Source organism: Rosa chinensis, chromosome 2, assembly GCF_002994745.2.
Source record: "Rosa chinensis cultivar Old Blush chromosome 2, RchiOBHm-V2, whole genome shotgun sequence".
Taxonomy (NCBI): Eukaryota; Viridiplantae; Streptophyta; class Magnoliopsida; order Rosales; family Rosaceae; genus Rosa; species Rosa chinensis.
Window position 1 is genome coordinate 29,306,428 of NC_037089.1, and position 15,323 is coordinate 29,321,750.

General features: G+C 38.3%; 1 protein-coding gene across 7 annotated transcripts; it reads right to left on the reverse strand.

Moving 5' to 3' along the window:
* Positions 1-427: 427 nt before the first annotated feature.
* On the reverse strand, positions 428-6,468 carry LOC112186503 (disease resistance protein RGA2). 7 transcript variants are annotated; one of them, XM_024324952.2, is made up of 6 exons: positions 3,714-6,468; positions 3,044-3,161; positions 1,692-1,817; positions 1,529-1,587; positions 1,142-1,439; positions 428-748 (listed from the first exon to the last, which is right to left on the reverse strand). In XM_024324952.2, exon 1 carries the CDS (start codon positions 6,383-6,385, stop codon positions 3,737-3,739), a length of 2,649 nt encoding a protein of 882 aa, XP_024180720.1. In that variant the 5' UTR covers positions 6,386-6,468; the 3' UTR covers positions 428-748; positions 1,142-1,439; positions 1,529-1,587; positions 1,692-1,817; positions 3,044-3,161; positions 3,714-3,736. The 7 variants fall into 7 exon arrangements, with proteins under 7 accessions (XP_024180720.1, XP_040370215.1, XP_024180721.1 ...); XM_040514281.1 differs by lacking the exon at positions 1,529-1,587 and adding an exon at positions 3,368-3,622 and having other exon boundaries at positions 3,711-6,468; XM_024324953.2 differs by lacking the exon at positions 1,529-1,587 and having other exon boundaries at positions 3,044-3,137.
* Between the last annotated feature and the right edge of the window lie 8,855 nt (positions 6,469-15,323).

Below are 15,323 nucleotides of genomic sequence, written 5' to 3' on the forward strand. Positions count from 1 at the left end.
TTTGTGAATGACAGTGTAATACTTGAGTGACCAAAGTGATATATTTGAAACTTGAGTGACCAAAGTGTCGAATGAGTCATAGTTGAGTGACCAAAGTGACTATTCTCCATTTTTTTTTCCCCCATTGCATTATGTATTTTCCTGTTCATGCCTTGCATTTTTATTGAGTTGCTTCTTGCAGTAATTGTCCAAAGTGTCAAAACAAGTTAGCCTATAAATGGTTAGCAACATCCATCACCTCAATACTGTTGATCACCATTTAAACACTACGACCGGTAAATTGATATAAACAACCTCAGCATTTAAACACTACGACCGGTAAATTGACATAAACGCCTCTATATCAGAGTCCTCAATCGGCTCTGCCAACGGAGCATCCTCACAAACATGGCCTATGCCGGGAATAACCATCTCAAAAGTGGATGTCTTTCGCTTCAAAGCTTGGCTGCCTTCCACAGATGATTATAATAATTGAAAGTTTGATCAGCTTCAAATTCGACTATACATTTCTCAAGTTTTTTGAAACATTCTTGCTTATGCCTTATCATACAGTAAAATCACACCATCACAAATGAAGCTACTCGAACAATCTCATTGCTTTATCACACAACTTTTGAGTTCATCAACATCTCTCTAATTCCAAGCTCGAACATGATCCAAGCGTAAAACAAGTAAATAATACAGCAGTGCAGGACTTCTTCATTTTGAAGCACCTCCAATGGTGGCACGCATGCTTTAGCTGTAAAGCCTACATGTTAAAAGTTTATGAAAATCAGGTAGCCAGCTTGCTTGTTATAAGAATCATTTCTGATTATAATATGGTGTAATTAATAAATTTCGCATTCTTTTGGTACTAACTCCTAATCTGAATCCTCATTCTACATATTTTATTGAATAAGCAGCTATTGGTACTTTATCTTGCAATGCAGTTGCATGTGAAAGATTGGACAAGGTAAATATCATAAAACTAGTAGCTACCATATATACTAGTGTAAAATAAGAAATTAATGATCTATGATCTATGATCTATTATGCTTTAAATAAGATATTGTTAACCATTTTTTTGTTGTTGTTAAAACTCTTAATTATCTGACATATGAAAGCCACATATGTAAAGAATAAATAACAGATTGTTAGTTACCTAGGTATCAGTTGATTTGGTATTGTCATTGAAAGCTCCTTCTTGACCTTCATCTTCTTCATCTTCAGTCGATCATTGGTGTACCTTCATCATCGTCTTCTTCATCATCAGTATCCACATAAGAGTCGAGTGTAATCTTCGCCTGACATGCCATCTTTGACCAATCCAAGCTGCTCCAAGCTCGAACAATACAGCAGTGCAGAACTTCTTCATTTTGAAGCACCCTGATTGGAACAAATGGATATTCCCAAGCAGCTAGTTTTCCTCCTTGCTTGTTCAATAGGCATTGGAAAGATGTCTGCAAATTGATATACAAAAATATGAAGAGAGGAACATCTTTCTTCAGGTTTTTATCCTGCTATTAGCAGATCAATCTTGGGATTTTACCGAAAATAAATTTGCTAAAAACAAGAGGTTCTCCAAAGAAATAAATCCAGCATCTCCGTCTGGTAAATCATCCAAAGTAACCAAATAAGAAAATGCCACAAACTGAGAGGAAACTAGCAAGAAATTAGCTACAGAACAACAGAGGAATACAGGGAAATGGAACCTGGAATCAGTAGATGGATCTCTTTCCTGAAATCAGGTAAATTCTAATTCAACTCCAATGCTTTCGAAAATCCAGTAGTTACAATGCAGTCGGCTGCTGTACCCCAAAAAACTCACCCAATGCAAGCTGCATCATAAGCCAATCATAAAATAAGAACAGATACTTCAGAGTTTGAAGTTCACTGTTTTATTCACTGAACAAATATATTTTAAGCTATATGAAATCAGCAGAATACCATGTAGTCCAGATGCAAATAAACTAAGGCTTTGTTACAATGACAATCATATAATTCAGAACATACACCACCTCTAGCAAATTCTCATGTTTATTTCTTCCAAATTCACATCAAGTGCTGTTCACTTTTCCTTCATTTGTTAGCTCATCACATTCACAGAAACACAAAGAAAAAAAGAAAAAAGTCAACAGATTCAAATTTTAACCCGCGTGAAGCAGAAGAACTAATCAGCAAGCACTAAAGAGAAATACTTGAAAATAACAAAACATAGAGCAAAAACACACCCTCAGATTAAGGGTGGATCTAAAGGTCCAAATTGTGTGCTCCTTCGGTTTTCTAGTAGTAAGATCGGTTTCAAGATTGAATCAGTGGTCAGCCTGATCATTCTTTTATTTATTTTTTCGGCATCAACTGAGCATATTAAAGCAATTGTAAACCATTTTCTTCTCTCTCTTTTTTTTTAATGCATCCACAATCTCACTTGACATTGACCAAGAGAAAAGTAAAATGACTTAGATGGAAGGGCATTGTAGTTCCATGAGCAAATTACAGGTGAGTTTGGGATTGCAATGGCTTAATTATTGGTGAAACTGCAAGCATCAGTTCCTGAATATTATCAATCCAAAGACAGCTCACACTTAGGTTTCTAAGACTAGAAAGACATTTTCACATAAACCAAGTCAACTATCAAACCTGGGCAAAACCCACTGAGGTTTCTAAGACACATAAGACATACATTTAAAAAACATTCCAAGTTGCCAACTGCACCTTATAGAAGTCTTCTGTGTTACCACTTGCCACCACCATAAAAACTCAAAAAATTAGAAGTAAACTTTTCATGAAAAATCTTAAAACCATGTGTTGTGATAAGAAATTTAGATATAAAATGGGTCAAATGGGTTTGCAGGACTCATAGCAAAGCATGGCAACATTGTTGAATCATTTTCTCGGCCTTTCGGCTATGATTACACAAATTTGTATCGTTCTCATATATGATGGATAAAAGGATCAACAATCCATACTATGCCAAAGCCTATATTATGTTACAAGTAGAGTTAACAAGATATCTCACTCAAAACCAATATATATTCATTAAAATTGATGAAACAACCATTACCGGGCATAGACCACTCTATCACAGGTCTCCTTGAGCCACCTGAAGCTCTCCACAGAGTACAACTTTTAGCTAGCGACCTTCTTCTTCCTCTGACCTGATTCCAAACCCAGCAGGGATACTAAAAATAAGAACAAGTAGCTTAATAAGACAGATAGCATGATGACAAATTAGGCAAACTTTTGCAGATAGACATGCAGAAGTTTACACAAGATACCAATTCGATTAATAGAAATATTATGCTAGAGAAATTTCTTTATATGATTAAACCACATAACAATTCACAAATAATAACTTGCGGGGACCAATACTCAGATTCTCGTATACCTACTCATATAGTACTTTCTGCGTTCTGCTTTATGCAGTTTCAGGAAGCCAAATCCTGTATTAATTTCTTCTGAAAGTTACAGTTGACTCAAGGAAAGAAGTGGTGATCTAAGCTAGGTTCTGCTGATATAGGACAGTAACATACACAATATATAGAACAGTAGAAGCTGTAATTGTACTCCTAACACCATAAACCTCACCCAATTTTCAAATGCAGGAAAGATTTCATGAGAAACTGAACAGAGCACTCATCTCTAAGTGCTCAGTCTCCACCAAGCAATTACATCAATCAGCACACAAATCACAATCAAAATTGTCTCTAATTCATTGAATTCTGATTCGTTACCTGGAGACGAGGAATTGAGGTCACTAACGGCGTCGTCTCAAAGTGAGGTACGCGATCCTACCGTCGGCCAAGCGATTGTCAGCTTCATCATCAGAGTCGTCGAGTGTAATCTTGACCTGACGTGCCATCTTTGACCACTCCTCACCTTTTAATTGCCTTTTGCAGCTTTTGCTCAATTCAGGACACCCTTCAATCTTCAATTCTCTCAACTCAGTAAGGCAATGCAAACCTTGCGGCAGCAAAGCCGACAATTTGGAGCATACTTCAATGTGTAGTTCCTCGAGGAATGTGAACTTTATCAACTCCGGTAGTGCCGTGAGATTATGACATCCACCAAGATATATGCTCTGTAGAGTGTCTGCAGAATCTTCAATGAGCCAAGGGGGCAAAGCCTCCAAACTTGAATTCTCGATAATCAATGATCGAAGACCTCGAGGACCTTCCCCTGATCTCATCAACTGAAGCTTCTCGCAATCACCGACACCCAAAGTATCTAAAGCAGTCATGTGTTTCATATTTGGTGGCAAGGATTCCAACTTATCACAACTGCAAATCGCCAGTTTACGAAGGTTGTTGAGGAATTGGATCTCTTCGCCCAAAGATTTAAGATTGACACATCCAACAAAACTTAAAGATTGAAGTGAGGTGAGGCGTCTAATTCCTTTTGGCAAATAGGTCTGTTGGGTTGTTATCGTCAAGCTTCGTAGGTTAATCAGGTTCCCTATGTCCTTGGGTATCTCTTCAAGTGCGTCGCAATTCTCAAGGGACAAGGTCTCCATATTCAGTAGCTTACTGATGGAATTGGGAAGCCTTTTTATATTCCTATTACCAGACAAGTCGAGGAATCTCAAATGAAACAAACTACCAATGGAACTTGGTAGCTCCTCGAGAGGCGACCCACCGATATCTAACACCCGCATATATTTGAACCTCGAGATGCATGTCTTCACAAAATGTTGATTCATCTCGCCATCTCTAGTAATTCGAATGGTTCGCAATTTCTTTGACTTGAGCATGAAATCAGGAACTTGTGCCTCTTCTCCAAGCAAGTCATTTTTGGATATTGACATATGTCGAACCATTTCAAAAGCACTAGAAGGACGGAAATTGACTGTGGAGTACTCTACTTGTGCCACCAAAATCGCTAAATCATGTAGTAGATCATGTATTTTAAAACTTATAAATGTTTTGAGATCCATATCAACTTGAAACAAAGACCTAGAGCAACACTGCCTTATATAGTCTATACCCATCTGATCCAAATCTTCATTTTTCTTAGATGTCTTGAGGTAGCCTTGTGCCATCCACAATGGAATCAACATTTCACTATTGAATTCATAGTCCTTTGGGAAAAGTGAACAAAATGCAAAACATGGTTTCAAGTGTCGTGGCAATGCATCGTAGCTCAATTTGAGTGCAGATAAAATATTGTCATTTCCTATACTCCACATATCATCATCTCTGACACACAACCAATGGTGTCGCTCTCTATTCAAATAGAGCATGCTCCCTACAGTAGCTACTGCTAAAGGAACTCCTCCACACTTCTTCACAATATCCTCACCAATTTCTATCAAATGTTGATAGCGCTGCTCCTCTCCTCCTCTTTTAAATGCCCTTTTGATGAACAAGGAGATGCAGTCTTTGTGGGGAAGACCTTCTAAGGGGTGCATGTATACGGGATTCACAAGTGAAGCAACTGATCCATGTCGTGTTGTTATGATGATTTTACTTCCATTAGCTCCCACATTTAACAAGCCTTTTAGATCATTCCATTTTTCAATCGTTATTCCAATCAACTCCGTATCCCAGACATCATCCAACACTAACAAAAACTTTCTATCTCTAAAAGTATTTTGCAACCTTTTTTTCATAAGGTCCAAACTTTCATCCTCACATTTTTGTCCAATTGCAGCATTGATAATGCCACGAATTAATGTTCGGATATCAAAGTTTTCTGAAACACATACCCACATTTTCATTTGAAAATTCTCCTCTACCATCCTATCATTATACACTAATTTAGAAAGAGTTGTCTTTCCCAACCCCCCTAACCCAAGGATGGAAATAACATAAACATTCTCCTCACTAGAGATATCACTGTTATTTAAGAGATGGCTAATAATCTGTTTTTTATCATTATCTCTCCCAATAACATCTGTAGCCTCCAGTAAAGAGTCAGTCTCTCTTTCATTATCGTGCATCCCTTGGGGCGCATGATGATCTTCAACTATCTTATCAACCTCAATTAGACCAAACTCTCTCTTTTCATTATCAATTTCAACCAGTCTTTCTCTAATCTCTTTCACTTTATGTCCCATTCTGAAGTTAAACAGTACTGGATTCCAACGGGAAAAAAATTGGCGTACCTTTCCTTTGATCTTCCCACAGTTGTCGACCTCCACTTTCAACCGCAACTTTTGGAAGTCTAGTTTGTCCAAGACATCATCAACGTCATGGCAAACATCTTTGAGATTTCCCAACCAACGAGTGATTAGGGGATTTCTCACTTGCTTCTTCTCTGCATCCTCGAGCACTAGTTTGATGGTAGATAAGGTGTTGTCGAGCTTGGTGAGCTCAAGTTGAGCACCCCATGCCAAGGAGATCTCTTGGGAAGCATGTGAAGCTAGCCTATCCAAGACGTTCTCTGCAATGCTGCTGGCAAACTCCATGAAATTAAAGAGGAAGAGAGGTAATCTGAGGCTAGTGAAATAGGAAATAGTGAAATAGGAAGAGAGGTCTTCCCTCAATTATTCTGTTGGATAATTAAATGGATGACAGCAACAATATCAACATTTGATTAAATTAGTTAACGGATGACAGCAACAAAGCGGGATTCCCAACAAAGCAGGCATCAACATTTGATTAAATTAGTAAACTTGAAAGTGATCTTAATCAACTCCACTTTTCTGGAGCCTACCACTGTTGAAAAAGATATTAAAGTTCTCTATTCTTCTTCGTTAGTGGATTTTGCTAACCTTTATGAATCGTTTGAACTCAAGTTTTTTCTTTCTTTGGGAAATTTCAAATTATATCTTCTATTATATTTCATGTGCAACAAATATAACTGTATGCTTGAGATTTGAAATGATACGCAATTGGTACCAAGACAAATTGCAATATATATATATCACACTATCTCCACGAAGCATTATATCACACTATCTCCACAATTTTATTATTATGTACAAAGAGGCCAAAAATGTAATTAGCTGTTTTTTTATATAATAAGAAAACTTTATTAAAATTAATCAAAATTACATACCACGGAAATGACCGGTGGTGGACATAAACTCTCACACTATCTCCACAATTTTATTATTATGTACGGATCCGTCATCATGAATGACCTCCATGAGCTGAAAGGGCCCAACCTCTCCGGCTACTGAGAATCCCTAGAATTTTGGTACCACCTCATAGGCAGCTGCTAGAAAAACCAACGCCCACTTCCACACCGTGTCTCAAAGATGCCAGACTTCGTGTAAGGATCGCTCATCAGCACATTGATCATAAGATAAAACCAAAAATAAACCAAGTCGTCCTTAGGAAAGACACCACATCCATGGCACCTCAATTTGACCCAACCCTAGCTCAAAAGAGTAGGGACATGCTAAAGACTAGAAAGACCTGTTATTTCGCATGGGGATTGATAAATTATCAATCCTAGTCGTTGATCTTGTGAGAGAGGGTTGCGTATGCAGCGCAATGTTCTAAGACAAAATTTTGTCTCCACACCTGTGCTGTGGTTGATCATAGACATCTGCCCTGTGGGATACAACTCTTGTTTCAAGGCCTTGCACGGATGCCTTGAAACCTGGCGAACTTCACTTGTGTTTCTCTAAAGTGTTTGTAGAAGAAGAGATGTCAAAAAACTTATGCATGTTTTTCAAGAAATTTTGACGTCCTTTTATAGAGTTCGGAGAAGAAGACGCAATTGTTCATTTTGAGTTTGAATTGACCAGTTGCAACTGTTTATCAAAACATATTCATATTTATCCAAATTTGCAAAAAGAAATGGTTTGTTGGAATTTAATTAAGTCCTAACCCAGTCTTTGATATAAAAAAATAAATATTTACAATGCTCCAACCCAATGGGCTTTCACCCCGATGGGCCTTGTCTCTCCACTATCCATTTAATGTGTATTGTTTATACACATATAAAGGACACAAGTGTAGGACTTGTTTCCAATGTGGGACTCAAAACACCAACAAGTTTCTAACAAGACCTAACCAAAACCCTAACCAAAAAAATTACTTTAAACAGAAAATTAGAACTGCCACCCCAACCGTCTTCCTTCTCCTCAGATGGCCCACCGGCAGACCACCCCCATAAATCTGTCATGAAGAACTCGCAACGCCGGAGAGACGCAATCCATGCAGCAAGCCACACTAAACTCAACTGTTGTTGGCCGGATCCAGACTTAAAGCCAGATCCCGACGAGCCTATACTGAGAACCAGTAAGAAACTTGCCTTGCCTTGCCGCCCAGCTTCGTCCATCAGCTTGATGGCTCGACAACACTGTTGCACTCTCCGCCTATCGACCCATCTTAGAGAGATAGTCGGTGCCATAAGATCCATGGCATACTGCCGCCATGATCTAGCCTCTGACCACCTGCTCCAAGCCTGTGTCAATCGCCAACCACCCATCTTGCACACCTGCGCTGTCGCCTGAGAGGAAAGAATCGTCATACATGACCCAGAAGGACGAAGCAGAGACCAGAATTGAACTGGAGCCCCGAGACCCCACCATCCTGTCTGGCAACACCCACTACTCGTCAATGAGGACACTGATACATGTAAAAAAATTTTCCGGCTTTTTCAGGGCTATAAGTGAGGGATTATTGCCACCTGAAAATAAATCGACCTATACTTCTCTCAAACTCAATAACTGGTGCGCAGATCAAAAATAGAAAAATAATAGTTTATTGCCACCTGAAAATAAATCGACCTATACTTCTCTCAAACTCAATAACTGGTGCACATATCAAAAATAGACAAATAATAGTACCATGTTCTCTCTCTGTCTCTCTCTCTCGCCCCTCTCCCTCTCTCTGCATTTTTTTTTTTTTTGGTTGCTGTGTGATAAAATTGACTATAGGTCTTTGGTTCTCAGTTCTATTTGAGTTAGTTCGGTTGGGACAAGTTTTGGCTGTCTACGTACAAGTACTGTTTTTCTGGTTGGGAAATAGAGTTATGTAGATGCTCTGATAGTTGAAAATTATGAGAAACTCAACCCAGACTCAATTATTATACATACATCTAAAGCCCGCGACTGTTCCTAAGTACTGTTTATTGATTGTGCTTTGGGAAAATCAATATTTCCTACCTCATATTCACTTCTGGACCAAGACCTATGGTATTCACAAACTCCTAACTTCATTCCACACTTATAATTATATCAAACCAAGGTGTACAGTTCTTATTTACATCTATTTACCGTAAACCCTTATTTCAGTTTTATGTTTTCATTGTTTGTAATCTTTATTGTAAAGAATGATGTCTTTACTCATTCCCTGCTTTCTCGATTGGCAAATACATTGACCATGCTATTTTTAATATTGGAATATCTTTGATTATCTTTGCAGGTTTAACTCGCTATTACTGTTTGAGCTAGGGGTGGTTTATATATATTAAGATTTCTCAGTTGCAGGTTTTTATTTTATAGGTTTATTGACTGAGGCTGGTTTGCTATAGCTATTAGCACTGAGTCAGATCATGACTGTTAAAATAAGAAATTACATGACTTAGAGAATTCATTACTGTAGCTTTGGTGATTGTTATATCCCTCTCTATGAATGTCGGATTGCAAAGTATATTTATGTATTTTGATGCATATATTTATTTGTTTCTGAGTTGCACCAAATCTAACAAGGGTTATAGCAATCCATACAATTTTTGTGACATTTTCTGGCATAATTGCAGGCATCTCTGGCTGATTCATTTCTTGCTGCCCTTGATGAGCCATCTGACAATGAAGCCGATGTTCCTGTGAGTATTTTATATATCGCAATATTGATGGCTACATGATTAGCTGCCTAGGCAATGTATTTAGTGGAAATGAGCTATCTTGCTTACTTATCTGAGTTCAATTTTGTTGCTGTTTTTTTTACTGAGATTATATTCAGACTACTAGATTCCTTGATAACTTTGCATTAACAATGCTATTCTTTTTAATTTCAATATGATTATTTGTAAGTGGTAAGTGATATAAGATTATCTCTTTGGTTTTAGGCCACCAATTCCTTTTTGACTGAGAAAGGGGTCTCCATCTTGAGGATGTCTTCTGAAGCAGGTACCTAAATTATTGGTCAGGTAAAGATGTAGTCCATAATTAAAAGGCAGCTTTAGAGATTTAAAAACCTGTCTTCTGGAGACAAGTATTTTTTTTTGGAAGGGGACAAGTCTTTCTTTTGCACTTGGTTTAGGTTGTATCCTGGTTTGACAAACTCTTTACTCTATAATTGCTTTGTAAATGTGAATGAAATGGACCTATATTGCATCAACAGGTGAATAAGGAAGATTCACATGACAAATGGTCATATCAATAATTTCGAACCTAAGATTCATTCTTAACTCTAAATATGAGGGTGATTTTTGGCTCTCTTTGCTGTTCCTTTAAAGCTTTTATTCAATGAGTATATCTCTATTCTGCAAACAGAGATTACTGACTGGTTGTTTTTGCTTCATCTAGGTCCATAGTTAAGCTACTGACTTTCCGTTCTGTTTGTGTCCATATGAATGTAAATGAGCATGCAAATGAAAGAAATCTCCTTTTTTTCCTGTCCATAAGTTTTCTTCACATCTGTTTGATTATCCTCCATAAGTTTTCCATTCACTTAATTACTCCTCCAAATTTGATTATCCTCCATCTGTACAAGTTTAGAAACCTCAGGCTTTTATGCTGTTCACCTTAATATAATAAATAGTCCTCTTTTTTTTTTTTTTTGGGTGTTTTCTTGCACAACCAAGTGGACGAAAACCACAATAAATGAAAGTGTTGCTTCTTTCTAAGTTAACTAAGTATCAATAGTGTTAATCAATGATAGTCTGAGGTTTAGGCAATAGATTTCATCCTCAGCAATGAATGTTGACATGAATTAGTCACTTGATTTTCTGACCTTCTATGACATTTGAATCGTAAAGGACTCATGAGTTGCCTTAACAAGAAATTCTGACCAACCTTTAGTTCAGAATGTTTTGGCTTCCATTTCAGTAATGTTTTTTGTTTAAATGTTAAGAGTTCAATGAATATCGTCTCAGATATGAAATTCATTTCTTTCATTCACTTTTGCCTATAGTACTTTATCAATATAACTGTTTGTCATACTCAGTTATTGCTTAAGATGATGTATCATGTATACCAGTGACCCAGCTTAAGCTAATTATTTAGGATTGAGTTAAATAATACATTTTGCATTTTGTATAGGTTTCCGAATATATCTTGCATGAGCTTACAATGCTCATCCCATTCACTCATCTGATTTCATGGTTTTTTTTTTTTTTTGTATTGCAATAAATTTTTAAGTGGTTTTCTGAGACAGTAAATTAAGAGACACTGATCTTTTCTATTTTGAAGTTATAGGAAAGTGAGTGACATTTCTTATTCCAATGGCAATGCCAATGCCAATGTAGATGGAAATGGAAATGTTGTGAATGGAAAAGGCCATCCGGTACTGAATGGTTATTAGAAGAGCTGCTGGTACGAGAAGGAAATTGAAGAAAACATAAGATGGAGCTTTGCTCTTAATATGTATAGTTACTATGTATACATTTTCAGTACAATCAATTACATTAATTTAGTAATCTTGCCTTCTACATCATCTTTTTTTTTTTTCTTCCTTCTTTCTCTTTTTGTGGTTCCTATTTCATTTTACTCTTGAATGCGGAAATATATATAAGAAATAGCTGACTAATGGCCCTATATTAAGATCTGAGAGTGAAAGTTCTTTACTTTACAAATTGAATGAAAAGTTTCATAATTTTACCATAGAAACATTCTTTTTGACAACAAATATTGGTTGAATTAGAGGTACCGTAACAAATAAACAAACTTGCGGCATCACGCGGAATACTCGGCTAGTTATTACTAGTGACTGAAGTCCAGGCAAGAAAGTCTTCCCTCATATTCTGTTAGGTAATTTAATTAGATGACAACCATAAAGCATATATGAATCATTTTGCACTAGTAGTATCCACGCTACTTTTTGAAAATTTTAATCACATTTGATTAAATTAGTGAACTTGAGAGGGATCTTCATCAACTCCTATTTTGTGGAGCCTACCACTACCGATAACTAAGGGGCTGCTTTCTATTCTTTATTTTTTGAGTATAAAATGCATTCAGAGCAACTCTTTAACAGGTTTCTCACATTTTGATTTTTCTCTATTTTAGGGAAAAATGAATATCTTTTGCTTAAACTGATTTTCTATAACTATCTCTATTTTAGGGATAGTAAGGGAAAAAAAAATTCTTAAATTTACAGCAATCTCTAAAATTTTAAGGATGTTGTAGAGAAACTGAAATTGAGAGGAATTTGCTGTGTATTCTCATTGATAATAGGGGCCTCTTTATATAGAGAATTACAATGTATAGAATCCGAATCATACAAGGAAAGTAATCGTACATTGAATAGGAATCTAAATTCTTCTAATGTAACCATATTACCACTAGGTCAAGTAACCTAAGGTTTGGGCCAAACACAAAATAGAGATTTACTTAAACACTCCCCCTTGTGTTGCCCAAACGCGGTGCTTCTCTCGTTGCCTCATTAAAAACCTTGCCGAGTAACAAAAACCCTGTGGGACAAAAATAATCTCGGTCGAAGGGGAAAAAGAGCACAACACACCCTTCACGTTTCGAGACCATACATGTAGACACCTCCCCCTGATGTCTGTATCTCCCCCTGATGACAACGGTCATGGGAGTTCGGATAACTTCCGCAAACGATGCTATCAACATGTTTCTCGAAAGTGGAATTTAGGCAATGACTTAGTGAGCAAGTCTGCTACACTGTCCTCAGGTTGAACCTAGTTCACTTTGATCTTGAGGAGAGTCCGTTGTTGCTGATTATCCTTGGTGTTGTCGCTTTTGATGTAGCCTTGCTTCACTTATTGAAGATAAGCAGCATTATCCTAAATGCTAGTAGGCTCATCTGTGGTAGACTTCAAACCACAATTTTTCAAACATGCGTAACTATAGATCCAATCCATATACATTCACGAACCACTTCATGAAGAGCAATAATCTCTGCATTGTTCGAAGATATAGCGACTAGGGTCTATTCTGTAGACCTCCAAGATATCGCGGTCTCTTTACCCATGGTGAACACTTAACCAGTTTGGGAATGACCTTTATGTGGGTCAGAGAGATACCCAACATCAGCAAAACCTTCCAAAACACATGTCGTTTTGGGATGGGGATAGTGGACGCAGGCCAGTGTTGGCGGCGTTCCTGGTGTGTGATGGGTACGAATCCATCGTCTCTCTGTAGGGATAGAACAAGCCCATATCAATCGTACATCTCAAGTACTGAAAGATATCTTTTACACCAATCCAATGGTGTCGCGTTGGCGAAAAGCTATATCTAGCTAACAAGTTCATTGCAAACGAGATGTCTGGTCTTGTGCATTTAGCTAAGTACAACAATGCGCCTATTGTACTTATGTAGGGCACTTCCGCCTCTAGCACATCTTCGCCATCATCCTTCAGACGAAGAAGATCCTTTTCAGCATCAAGACTACGGACGATCATGGGGGTGCTTGAAGGTTTGACATTGTCAAAATGCCTAAGCATCTATCAACACGATGCTCAAGTTCCAAACTGAGACATAATCGTGTTCTCCCAAAATCCTCCATCTCAAACTCGGATTTGAAGTGTTTAGCGGTTTCCCTTAACTCTTTAAGGGCTTCCAATGAAGATCATGTCCAACATGAACCGCGATAGAATCCGAAACTTGTTATGGAAACGCGCGGGCATATCCCTTCCCAATCAAGTAGTCATTTTAGCGAGCGTTTCAACCTCTTTGTAAACGCGCTCCGTGGTCTAGAGCCACTTGATTTGGGTAAATGAAGTTCACCATGAACCTTCATGTATATTACGTATCTAGATCCCCATATAGAAACGTAGTGACCACATTTGTAAACTGCATGTTTAGTTATTCGGAAACTACCAAACTGACAAGGTAGTGGAGTGCAATGACATCCATTACGAGAGAATATGTCTCATCGTAGTCGATTCCAGGACGTTTTGTGAGAAGCCTTGCGCCATAAGGCGAGATTGCCATCTCCTTTTTCTCATCGCGCTTTCTAACGAAGACCCATTAGTCAATAGGTTTTATGTCAGGAGGTGTTGGCATCACTGGCTCGAGAACCTTCCTTTTCGTTAGAGAATCCAACTTAACCTGGATCGCATCTTTCCATTTAGGACAAATTTCTCTACGTTGGCATTTATTCATCAACGGAGCGTGGTTCGATATCATCTGACTCAACAAACTTATGCGCAACTACATCATCAATTATGATGGAGTTTCTATCCCACGTCTCATGTACACTAGTGTAATTTTCAAAGAGCTCTATATTCTCAGGAATAGGTTCTGACGTTGAGGCGTCCCCCAACGATAACCATAACCCGGAAGATTCTCATGAGACGGATTTTGAGTCTTGATGATCAAAGGATTAGAATGTGCCAAAGTATCCTTCAAACTCACAGGCCTCCCACGCATCCTAGCTGGGACCATGGCCTATAACGCAAGAGTGTCACTCTCTTTGGCATTGGCGCCATGCCTACCTCCGTGTAGGGTGGCGCTACGTCCTCTCGTAGGGACGTACTTCCTTGCAGACATATTTGCAGCATATTTGTGTGATCTCGTCACTTTGATAGGGATCGAGATGACAGGCCACGACAATTCCTGTCGTTCCTGCTGAACATCCGTGTTCTTATCTCCCCCTAACGATGGGAAGACTGTCTCATCAAAGTGACATCCGCAAATCTAGCGGTAAGGAGATCGCCTAGCAAGGGCATTAAGTGGCGGACGATTGTTGGAATCTCAAATCCAACGTAGTTGCCCATTCGTCTGTAAGGACCCATTATAGAGCGCTGTGGCGGCGCAATTGGCGCATAAATGGCTCACTCAAATATGCGTAAGTACGATACTTGTACCCAGTCATTAGCTGTAACGCAGAGGTACATTGAGTGGCGGTGGGTCGTAGATGAATTAGCATAGCTGCATGCGATATTGCATTACCCCAAGCGGATATAAGGAGATTGGTGCGCATTACCAATGTCCGGACTACCATCGTAGTCGTTTCTGCAAGACCATTTGGGTGTGTACATGGGAATATGATGTCCAACATCAGTCCCATTGCAATATCCATCGAAAGTCTTTCGATGTAAACTCTCTAGCATAGTCAAATCCAAATGACTGAATAGGATGATATGGGGAGTGAGCCCGTTGTCATATGATATGTGCTAGGAGTGGAGCATAAGCAGCATTTATAGGTGGACAATGACACAACACGTGACCAGCGTGTTTGCGTGTCAACCAACATCATGAAATATTTAAACGTTCGCAAGTTGGTTGAATCAGTCCATAGAATCCCCATGGGTTCTAT